The following is an 11,928-nucleotide window of genomic DNA, read 5'->3' as shown; positions in this document are numbered from 1 at the left end:
AAAAAATCCTAATGTAAAGTCAGAGGGTGAGTCCACTCTGGAGGATGAGGCCTGATGCTGCAGATGAATTGATCTGCCCCGATACAAACAAAACACCATCAGCCACAGCTTGAGCCCTGCTGTCCAGAGGGCCTATGGGTGGCAATGCCCACCAGATGCCCCTTGCTCTCTGTGTGCAAAGTACTCAGGAGCTGTGATACGACTGCAGGGAACTGCCACTTTTGCTCAGAGGAGGAGAGACAAGGGGCAGCCTTGCCCTTCACATTACAGGCACCTGAGCTGAGGGGCACCCTGATGTCCAGGGGTACTGTTTTGTTCAGCTTTTGCAATGGTGGTGGGATCCCTACGGATGGCTCTGCCCCGAAGGGGGTGGCTGCTTGGTGAGTTCAACTCACCTTGTCATTCATCTCCTTCTGCACTTCCAGCGGGAGTGTGTTGTCTGTCTCTGGGCTCAGCATATTTGGGCCAACGCAGATGGCCAGATTGCCAGAGTCCATCCTGTTGGTCTCGGCATTTTGGCTGATGTGGTGGAGCAGAGACAGCAAGTGCTTGAGCAAGATGAGGTTTGGTCTAGGTAGTTTGTCAGCCACCCTGCATGAACACAAAGTGTGATGTTAATTTATGGTGCAGCAGCCACTACTTCTTTATTTGAGCAAGTCTCAATTAAACTCAGACAGATGACGCTTCTTCCAGAGAGAGGCATGCGTATGCTTTTTTCACTGCTCAGCAGAAGTATCATTCAGAAATCCCCAACGGCAGCTGAGTGTGTGGTTAACTATAAGATCTTGAATGACAAGGTCTTGACAAAAAGGCAAGCATTACAACAGTCCATGCCCTTGAGTAGATGAGATGGCACCAGGAAATGTCACTGGAGGCACTTGAAAGCCTGTGGTTGTGCTGTGCAGCTTTCAAAGCACTCCCGGTCAGCCTCCACATCTACTCTTTCCAAAGAGCGAAACACAGCCATGGTCTCCATGTGCTCAACTTCACCACCAGCAGGTGTGAAGGTTCCCTGTCAGTGCTCCCACAGCACAGTGACTACGTTAGATGAGGCACTGCAGCCTCTCTCCTCTTCCTACGCTACCCGTTTTGTAGGGCAATCTCAAATAACTTCAGGAAGTGCTGCTGCGAGAGCCCTCTAAGCCAACCCCCACGGAGCAACAGCAAGCTGATGTAAATGGCAGTCTTTTAAGTGAGACTCTCGGTTTCGGGAGACGTCACTGGCCACTACCAGCCATTCCATCACATTGGGGCTGGTTGCAAAACTTCCTGGTTGCAAAACTTACTCTTTCAATTCTTGAATTTTTTCCTGCGTGCATGGCTTCTCCAGAGCTTGCATCCACTTCTCATAGAGGTCGGCCAACAAGAGTTTGAAGGGAATATTTCGGAGGAAGTCCTACAAGGCCAAGTGATTTAGATGAGGGTTTGGGCACTAACCCTGAGCACACAGGGAGCATCACTGTGGCTTGGGCTGAGGAGACAGAGAAATGGAGGGTGGTTGGGTGTTGGTCTGGGCCTCCAGAGGGGCTGCTAATCCCCAGTGCACAGGGGCTGGCACGCAGCCACTATCTGCACATGGGTCTGCACAGCTGGGGCTTGGCCTGCTGCAGAAAGTGTCAACTGTGTTGTTTTGAACACTGAGGTAAAATGCAGTCATGGATGTGTCAGCTGGTAGGAGGTGGTTTTGACTTTGTGTTTGAAAAGAAGCCTTCCATACCTGTGGGTTTGATAAGAAGCCTTCCACCTCCCCGCAGGTCTTCTCCTCATGTCCACTGCTGCAGTTTGGCTCTGTACCTATGGTGGCACGGGGGAGGCCCCGGAAGTCTGCAGCTCCCAGTCCCTGCTCAGAACCACAGCAGCATTCCTCGAGTGTGTGAGGGTGCAAGAGTGAGAGGAGAGGGGACGGATAGACAGCACCGCAGGCACTGGACAGCAGGACAGGCCACAGCCATCACCAAATCATAGAATGGTTTAGGTTGGAAGGGACCTTAAAGATCACCTAGTTCCAACCCCCCTGCCATGGGCAGGTACACCTCCCACTAGATCAGGTTGCTCAAAGCCCCATCCAGCCTGGCCTTGAACATTTCCAGGGATGGGGCATCCACAACTTCCCTGGGCAATTTGTTCCAGTGCCTCACCACCCTCATAGTGAAAAATTTCTTCCTAATATCTATTCTAAATCTCCCCTCTTCCAGTTTGAAGCCATTCCCCCTCATCCTATCACTACCTGCCACAGGGACATTGTAGAAAGACACCGATGTCACCTATTGCACATAGCACACTCTGCATTAGTGACACCCATCTGGACTTCCCTCCTCTGATAAACCCAGAAGGTGTCCTTTTGCAAAATCTACTCATAACATGAGGAGCCAACACTTGGGGTCACCCTACACAGTCTACACTGACTCACAGAGAGATCACAGACTCACAGAATGGTTTGGGTTGAAATGGACTTTTAAAGATCATCTAGTCCAATGCCCCTGACATGTCCACATGTCCCCTACTCAGTCCACACTAAGATCCTGAGTTTCAGGGCTTTCTAATTGCAGCTGCCGAGTATTTCCACAGGTGATGGACTCCTGCTTTCCTGAACACCTGCCTGCCGATGGGAGGCAGTGAATTAATTCCTTGTTTTTCTTTGCTTGCATGTGTGGCTTTTGCTCTACCAATTAAATTGTCTTTTTCTCAACCCACAAGTTCCCTCACTTCTACTCTTCTGATTCTCTCCCCCATCCCAAATGAGGCGAGTGAGCGAGCAGCTGTATGGGGTTGCTGACTGGGGTTAAACCGTTACACTTGCCTATATTCAATGATCTTTTCAGATGTCTCAGTAAGTAATCCCTGTCACTTCCTTGCTATGGAGCCAGATTTTGGTGTTTTAGCTGTGCACCACCACCATGAGGTTCCTCAGCCAGGAGGTGGGAGAAATTGTGCAGCACAGCTCCAGTGCACTTCGTGAGAGTGAAGCGGAGGCTTTAGCACACAGATAGGCAGCATGCTGGACTTCTGCTTTGTGGTTTGTGGTTCTTGTGGCAACCTTCCTGCAATTTGCAGGAATAAAAAGGAAGTGGCAGAATCAAACTGCTGAAAACCAGAAGTTATTCTCTGGAGAAGATCCTCAAAAAAGTTTGTATCCTGTATGGGCTCCAGAATACCTGGGTAAATTTTCAGAAGAGCTCAAGCTCCTGGCTGCTTTGAAAACATGTCCAGGGACACTATCCACATGGAAATCCAGTCCCACAGCTCACTGGAAATGACAGGGCACCCCCTTCATGCTACTGCTTCACATCTGAAATTGAATACACAGAAACAAACCCAAACTGCATGTAGAGCAGGCTGTATAAAACCAAACAAAACACTCAACAGCCACCTGAAAAATGCATGCTGTGCCTCGAAAAGCACAGATTATTGTGGGCTCATTACCAAACCCTGTGCAGGGAGCAACCTTGTTCTGTTTGCACACTGCATTAAACACATTTAGTCTGCAGTCCCAGAGGCGCAGCTGGTGATTCATCTCCTCCAGCACCTCTGGCTACTTTCCCAAGAGCAGAGCTCCCAGCACAGACCCTGACACTGCTCCTACCCTGTTCCCTGATAAGTAGTCACCTACGTAAATCACTAACATTCTCTTCCCATAGAGACGTTGAAGGAGTGCTCAGCAAACATTCAGCTATACATTATGCTGTGTACTTGTAGCAATGTTTCCAGAAGGAATGCATACCGGCTGCCTCACTGTTCAGGATCCACCAGCAATTCCTCTGGCACTGTTGGGCCTAAAAGGACAAATATTGCCTCATCCCATGCTACCTGATGCCTGTTTTCCTCCAGACCATGGGACTGGACTCTTTTGCAAGCAGATCTTGCCAGTCAGGGCTGGGGACAAGAAAAAGGAGCAGATGTGCCTCTTTTCTGAAGTGTACAAACCCTTTGAGATACAGTTCCTGAGCAGTTGTCATGAAACATCCTGGCATATGCAGACCCACAGCATTTGCAGTGCCTGACCTACACACAGCGGCTTGGGACATGATCCATGACATACCCCTACATGTTACCTGACACAAACAGAAACATCCATCCAGGGATGATATGAATTCCAGGCTTGGAAGTAAACTCCAGGAGAGTCTCTCAAGAGCAACCAAATGACTGAACCAACCAACCCAGGTGCAGGTTGCCTCACCCACGCTGCACTCTGCCGGCCATCAGCTCTGCAGGCAGCGTTTCTCCCAGGTGCAACTCTTTCCTGTGGCCCAACGCAAGAGGCAGGAGCTCTCTGGTGCTAAATCTCTTCCCAAGTAGAGACCCACCTGGCTGCACCAGAGCACACACAGCCCCCCCATCCCACACACACGTGAAGACAGATGCTCATTCACTGTGGGGTCCCTGCCGAGGGCTCAGCGGATCACGCATCTCAGCCCTCTGATCCAATCCACAGAGCTTCACACAGCAAACAGCACACAAACGAGAGGCTGCACATCTTTTCTGAAAAAAGCTCAGGGAAAGGAGGATTATGGTGTTTGTCTTCCCAAGCCACTGTTACACGTGCTGAGGTCCTGCTTCCCACAGAGTGGCTGGACATCAGCTGCCCGCTGATGAGTGAATCTCCCCGTGAATGAATTCCTCTTTCTGCTTTACTTGCACACACAGCTTTTGCTTTTCTTATTAAACTGTCTTTATCTCAACACACGAGGGTTTTTTTCATCTTATTTTCTCCCCCTGTTCTACTGAGGAGGGGGAGCGAGAAAGCGTCTCGGTGGGGATCTGGCAGCCGGCCACCATCAATCCACCAGTCCTTTTCATTGCTGCCCAACGTGGGGCATGAGATAACGACAGTTTTGATCTGTGCACACTATAGCTGCGGTAGCTGATAATTGGCAGGCTTCTGCGCAGGTCACAGAGCTTGCTTGATTTAGCCAAGCTCGATTTACTGTGTAACAGAGCCTAGGGCTCGTCAGCGACTGCTTTCAGCTCCCGACTTTGCTGCACTGCTTATCTCTGGGTTTAGCTGCGCCTGGGAACATTCTGATAAAAGCAGCGGCCATGCACTTGGCCCTGGCACGGGCACGGGTACCACTCCTGTGCCGGAGGGCTGTCCTGAGGAGAGGGTGAGGAATCGCACCTCCCTCTTCCACTCCAAGATTGATGTGGCCGCCTTTGTTGCGTGGATTCCTGAGGTTCTCACACATCCTTTTGTAAACTGCTTGATTAACGTTGTCATCTTTTTGTTGTTTGTGTGGAACCAGGTTTCATTCTGACGTTAAGAGGAAACAGTTTGTGGGTGAGGCCACAAGGAAACGTGCCTTTAGGCTGTTGATCCCTGGGTGGCAGGGTGTGTGGGAGGATTTGGGCTGGTGCCTGGGGTGGTTATCACCTCCGATAGCCTGGGATCTCAAACCTCTACAGGCATGTAATCCCATTGAATTGGTGCACTAAGTGATACCTACCCCAGTATAATGCAGCAGCTCTTAGCACTGTACTGGGGCTTTCCCTGTCTCTCACGCCTCCATTCAGCACCATCAGGGTTGAGACAGGGACCCAAACCACATCTGGAAACACCATGAATAAGACAGCGACCCAAGTCCCAACTACAGTAATTGCCCTAGTAGTCAAAAAGAAGCACTGGATGCAGAGGTCAAAAGGTCCATAGTACATCAATTAGTACAGGACGAGAAGGATGAAGTGTCGGTTCAGGAAGCTGGTCTTTCAACAAGGAAGCAAGAGGAAGAACTGAGAGAAATCACCCCAGAGGCAGAAAGTACCTGGTCCCTAACCTTGGGCAGACTTTGAGATATGCAGAAAGATTACAACCACCAGCCAGGCAAACAGATTGCTGCTACTACTACAGAAGGCAGCATCCAATATCTGAGGGAATTAGCAGTGCTGGAAGTCTTCTACAATGGCCTGGACAACAACCAGGTCTCCAAAGGTTCAGATGATGTCCAGTGTACATGAACCATCTGGAGGAGTGTGGTTCGAAATGCCCAGACATCATATTCCAAACATCTGGTGACAATAGACTGGCCAGACTTTGATATACCAACTGCAGAGAGAGCATCCCATCATCTCTGATGTTTTGAAGAAAATCTGTCTCCCTACTTGTCCCTATGGGTCAGCATCTGGCCTGGCAGGGGCACCTTGCAGAGCCCCTGCCCCCAGACAGAGGGGCAGGGAGCCCAGGCACAGGCTGCGTGGCAGTCTCTGGTTCTTCCTTTGTGACAAGGGGGAGGACGTGAGGAAGTGGGATAGTGAGCCCACCTCTAAGTTAGGAACCTAGGTTTGCAAACCGAGGGGGAAGAGAGCTGCTAAGAAGGCGCCATCCAAGATTCAGCTGCTCTTGAGACAGCAGAAGGCAACCAGTCACTCCCCAGGTATAGAAGAGGACTGAGAATGCCTCCCTTGATGTTGGTGAAGGGACTGCTGGTCTGACACTGCAGAGGTCTCCAACCAGGGACAGAGGGTCCCTGCCTTTGGCCAGGAGGAGGAAATTTTACTGGACTGTGTGCATGTGATGGCCCAGCGCATCTGATCCACAGAATTATAAAGCTTTGGTAGACACCGGTGTACAGTGTACCCTAATGCTATCAGGGTGTGTGAGGGAGGAACCCATCTGGATTTTTGGAGTGGCGGGGAGATCCCAACAGCTGTTTGTATAGGAGGCCGAGGTGACCTGAATAGGGGACAACTGGCAAAACATTCCGTTGTGACTGGCCCATCCGTACAGAACCAGCCATGTAAAACGTGCTCTACACTGCAGCTGGGGAGCATGGCCTCACCTGGAGACTCTGGCAGAAAACACCAGGAAAAACCCGAAGTCTACCTCCAGGATTTTGGAACTGGGGGCACTGAGGATCTGAAGCCTGCTATATCCCAACTGCACAAGAGATACTAGTATCATATGAGGGAGTTCGAGCCACCAGAAGTTGCTGGCACAGAAGCACAGCTCCTCTGGGCACCATGGTTACATGTGTGGCACTGGATGTTACGCTACCTGCAGTGAGTGGGTAACGTTGATCATGCAACAGGCTTGAATGGGGAGCCCCAACCACCCAGGAATCCTGGAAGAGATCATGGGCTGGCCAGAAGGCAGAGATTTCAGAGAAAGAAGCCTAAGAAGCACCACCATATGAGTTATCAGAAAGTGAAAGGCAGCATCCTCTGTTTACCAACAGATTCTGTCGTGTTGTAAGAAACCATCAGAAGTGGAAAGCTGCTGTGTGGATTCCCACTTAACATGTTGGTGAAGCTGTTGAAGGAGAATGCAAGTCAAGTCCATTTGCAGAAGTGAAGGCCATCCAGCTGGCCCTTGAGATTGCTGAAAGAGAAAAGCGGCCAGTACTCTGTCTCTATACTGACTCATGGGTGGCGGCAAATGCTCCGTGGGGCTGGTTACAGCAATAGAAGCAGACCAACTGCCAGCACAGAGGTAAAACTGTCTGTATTGCTGCATTGTGGCAAGACATCACTGCCTGGGTAGAAAACATTGTTGTGAAGGTACATCATGTAGATGCTCACAAGCCCAAGAATCGTGCCACTGAAGAATATCAAAACAATGAGCAGGTAGACAGGCCACCAGAATTGAAGTTGTTCATGTGGATCTAGACTGGTAACCTAAAAGTGAGCTATCTGTAGGTCAGTGGGCCTGTGAACATCAGGACATCTAGGGAGACATGCAACATACATATGCGCTTGTGATCAAGGGGTGGACCTGACCATTGAAGCCATCACACAGGTCACCCATGAATGTGAAACATGTCGTAAGCAAGTGAGCACATGGGTAAAGTCTCCTTGGAATAGAGGGAACAGGGGCATGGCAGATTTGACTATATTGGACCACTGCCACAAACCCACCAAGGCAAGGGCTACCTGCTTATCATGGTGGAAGCCACTACCCTGGAAATATACCCTGTAGCCCATACCACTGCCTGAAAAACTATCTTGGGCCTAGAAAGGCAAGCTCTCTGGTGACATGGTGCCTCAGAAAGAATTGAGTCAGACAATGGGACTTATTTCTGAAATAACCTCATAGTCTCATGGGCCAAGAAACATGGCATTGATTGGGTGTATCACACCCCCTATCACCCACAAGCCTCTGGAAAGATGGAATGATACAATGAACTGTTCAAGACTGCTGAGAACATTGAGTGCTGGGGGGTGAAAACACCGGGATTGTAAATTTAGCAGAGGATCTAGTAACCATCCTGACGTTGCCCAAACATTGTCCCTACATACTGTGGGAGGAGGGAGTGCACATAGGGAGGTGGCTGGCAAGGGAAGTTGCTCCTCCCTTGGGAAAAAGGCAAACCCATTCATGGGATTGTCTTCACTCAAGGGTCCGGGTGCACTTGGTGGGTAATGTGGAAGGATGAGGAGATCCAGTGTGTATCTCAAGGGGATTTAATCTTGGGGGAAAAATAAACTGTGAATCAAGTTGTATGCTGTAGGAAGTAACACAGCAGGAACTGCCTGAACTAATGGATAATGAGCTTCACCAGGAACCAGGCAAGAGCTGTAACGATCCTACCCAAGGTGATCTTGGGGCCCAACAATCCCACATGCTGCTTCTTCTGTCCTGGGCAATGACCTAGACAGGTGGGGCCTGTTCTTCTGAACATTTTTGGGGGGGAGACCCATGGAATGGGGGAATAGTACCTCTACATATGTCAAGGAGCAGGGTATAGTGGCCAATGAGGATGTATATACCTGATGGTTGGATGCAAAGAAGGTTCAAGTACGTAGTATAAGTGGTCAGGGTTGGTAAGAGGGGACTTCAGGAATGAGAAGCGGATAGAATGGGATAGTCAGAGGATACCTGGATGAATTAGATAACAAGGGACCTGAGCATGACACAAATGGTATGGAATAAGGGATGGAGATTGTACCGGGTCTGGGTGGGATGAAGTTAGAAAGTTAACTTTCTTTATCACAGCCTGTATGGTGCTGTGCTTTGTGTTTGGGGCTAGAACAGTGTTGGTAACACACCACTACTGAAAAGTACTTGCACGGTGTCAAGGCTTTCTCTCTCTCTTCCCCACAGCCCCAGAACTGAGCAGGCTGGGGCGGGCAAGAGGCTGGGAGGGGACACAGCCAAGATGGCTGACAGAAGGGATATTCCCCACCACATGACATCGTGCTTAGCAAATAAGTTCAAGGAAATAAGGAGGAAAGGGGGATATTCTTGGTATGACGTTTGTCTTCCCATGCAACAATAACATGTGCTGAGGCACTCCTTCCCAGGGAGTGGCTGGACATCTGCCTGCCGGTGGGAAGTTGCGAATTAATTCCTCTTTTTGCTTTGCTTGCGCACACAGCTTTTGCTTTTCTTATTAAACTGTCTTTACCTCGACCCACAAGGATTTTTTTTCATCTTATTTTCTCCTTCTGTCCTGCTGAGGAGGCGGAGTGCGAAAGCATCTGGGTGGGCGTCTGGCAGCTGGCCAAGGTTAATCCACCACACTCACACGCATGTACATGCTCACAGGCTTTGTACATATGTTTATATACCTGAACATACATGTGTACTCCCCAGAAGCTAATTCACTTCTTAACAACAGCAGGAAAAGAAGACTACAACAGCTTTTCAGATGGTAAAAATAAATTTGAAATAAACTTCAGGTTGGAGAATTGCTATCAATACCTTGAACTAATTATTATTATCACTGGGTGGCACAGAGCTCCCAGGCGGGTGAGAGAGAGCAACATTGACTGAAAGTCAGTGAAATGCTGACCCTGCCCCAAGGAAAACCCAGGCGCCCGCGCAGGTCCTGCACTGTTCAGGTGGTCCGAGCAGTGGCGTTAGGGACACCTGAGGGGAAACTGTCAACAAAAGCGATGGCAGCAGAGCCTGGATCTCCGTATGTACAAGACGTGGCAGATGGAGTGCAAAAGCAAACGGGCTGGCTGGCAGCAGGCACTGTAGTAATGAAGCGTCACAGGAGCTCGCAGGCTCCTCTCTGATTTTACTGGGCTATGTTCCAGAGTGCGTTTTCACGTTTTTTTTTTCCCTTAAGTATCTGCAAATGAAAGCCTGCTAAGCTCTTGGATAAGATAAGTGTCTCTTTAACTTCTCAGTCTCTTATGCATTTCAAATAGCATTTTTTTATTATCTTAATTGGTGACTGCCTGTTTTAATTAGGCATCACAGTTAATCTTACACTGCTGACACATATGAGGCTTTGTGCAGAGCAAAACATGGAGGGTTTTTTTAGCATAAGCACCAAAAGAAACATGAATTATACGAAATAAGATGACCACGTTTGCAATTCCTATTTTCATTTTCTTCCTTTCACTGTAGTCTTCAGTTACCACCTTCTGAAATTCTCCAATATTTCTCACATGCAGATAGGTCCTGGCCAAGACATTGTGTGAGCGTAGAAAAAATTTCTTCCCTTTGTAGTGATCCAGAAAATATTTCTGATCTAAACAACAATAGGCAGAAAGCAATGGTCTGTCTCACTTCTCTGAAGCTCTGAAGCCCTAATTTTATCTGTTCAACTTGAGCTAATATAAAATAATAAACAAATATGTAAATGTCGAAATCAATCACTCCTGATCATGTTGTCTGGGAGCATATTGCAACTTCCACAGAAGCTGGCCCGTGTTCATGTCCTGGAGGGCTTAACTGAGCCTTCACAATAGTTGCACTGGTGATGCCAAACCTCGTGTAACTTCCCCCTGGATTTTTGCAGGCTGCCAGAGGGTGTCACGGAGGGAACGCAGCACCTTGGAAAGAAGTTTTATTAATATTTTACACAAGTGAGGTGCTCAGCACCAAAGCTGAAAAAATACAAGAGGAAAAAACCCAAACAAACCGAAAAGCCCCCACAACTCCCTGGATCACAGTGAGCCAGGAAAGGCAGGGTAATACTGGCAGAGCTAGGCGACTCATTTGCAGCGGCTGGCTGTACGCAAGCAAGGGCAGAGCCGCTGTGATCAGATGCAACTTTTGTGGGAGTCTGTGTCTACCTGTCCTTTCAAGGGACCTGAGTGATTTTGAAAGCTGCTAGATTTTGCTGGTGTATTTTTTTTCTGAAAAGTGCATTGTGGACAGTCAGGGATGTGATAATTCATCTCTCCCCCTCCTCAAGGACAAACTGGAGCTCTTATTAACCAGCCCACATTTGACAGCATCCTTCTCATGGGAAAGAGCAGTTCCTATGCTTTTTGCTAGCTAAAATGCCATAATCTGGACTGCAAGAGGTAGTGTCCCATCTGGAGGCAATTCTTCATTACCTGAAATGAATCCTTCAACTTTATGTCTAGCTGCCAAGCAGCAGAGCTCAGGGAGAGCAGGTGACTTGTAAAATATGATGGTTAAGCACAGGAAAGTCTGTCGAAGAAATAACCCACTTTGAAGTGATAAAGCTCCCCCGTGCTTGGGTTACTTAGGTTTCAGTAAGAAGATGGAGCGTGTAGGGTAGTAGAAAGTCAACCCCAGTTGTTTAAAAGCCCTGTGCAATTCTTACCAGAGTTAAAAGGGTGATTCCCCAAACCTGTGCCCAGAAGGATGCTGAGGATGTGTTTTCCAAACTGAACTGGATGCTTGTAGGGACAATGACTGTGTTATAGAGTCTTTACCTCCAGACCAGTGGCAACACAGCCCCCTATCCCTCATGTCCCTTGGCCCCATCCCTCATTCCTGCATGCCTGATGGACTCAAATTTGGGCTGCAAGTTCCCCAGCACCAGCACTCCTTATTTTCAACATCCTACGATGTTACATTCATACCCACCACCCTGTCTCAGTAACAGTCCTGGCGCGGGGGGGCTTGTCTGCGCCGCCAAGAAATAAGCAGCCGTGAAGGGTCTTCTCTTTGTAAGTCACTTTTCACTTCATCTCTCCCTACGCCCATCGATTTTTGCCCCCTCCCTTTTACGGCGAGAAGTGGGGGAGCCCGGCTCGGCATGCTGGCGGTCCCCTGGCGTTGGGCTGCCG

At 49.0% G+C, this 11,928-nt stretch overlaps 1 protein-coding gene across 1 annotated transcript in view; it reads right to left on the bottom strand.

Annotated features, from left to right (window-relative positions):
• The window catches only part of LOC104284066, a 41,362-nt gene that overhangs the window by 14,025 nt on the left and 15,409 nt on the right, over positions 1–11,928 (bottom strand). The window contains exons 2-4 of the mRNA XM_009882348.1: positions 1,718–1,794; positions 1,287–1,396; positions 396–591 (exon numbers count right to left, since the gene is read on the bottom strand). Coding sequence (XP_009880650.1) covers positions 396–591; positions 1,287–1,396; positions 1,718–1,794 — 383 coding nt within the window. The remainder of the gene's footprint in view (positions 1–395; positions 592–1,286; positions 1,397–1,717; positions 1,795–11,928) is intronic.

The sequence above is a fragment of the Charadrius vociferus genome, unplaced genomic scaffold (assembly GCF_000708025.1).
Source record: "Charadrius vociferus isolate BGI_N301 unplaced genomic scaffold, ASM70802v2 scaffold13, whole genome shotgun sequence".
Taxonomy (NCBI): Eukaryota; Metazoa; Chordata; class Aves; order Charadriiformes; family Charadriidae; genus Charadrius; species Charadrius vociferus.
Note: the sequence above shows the minus strand (reverse complement) of the source record. Positions and strands in the feature narration are given on the sequence as shown.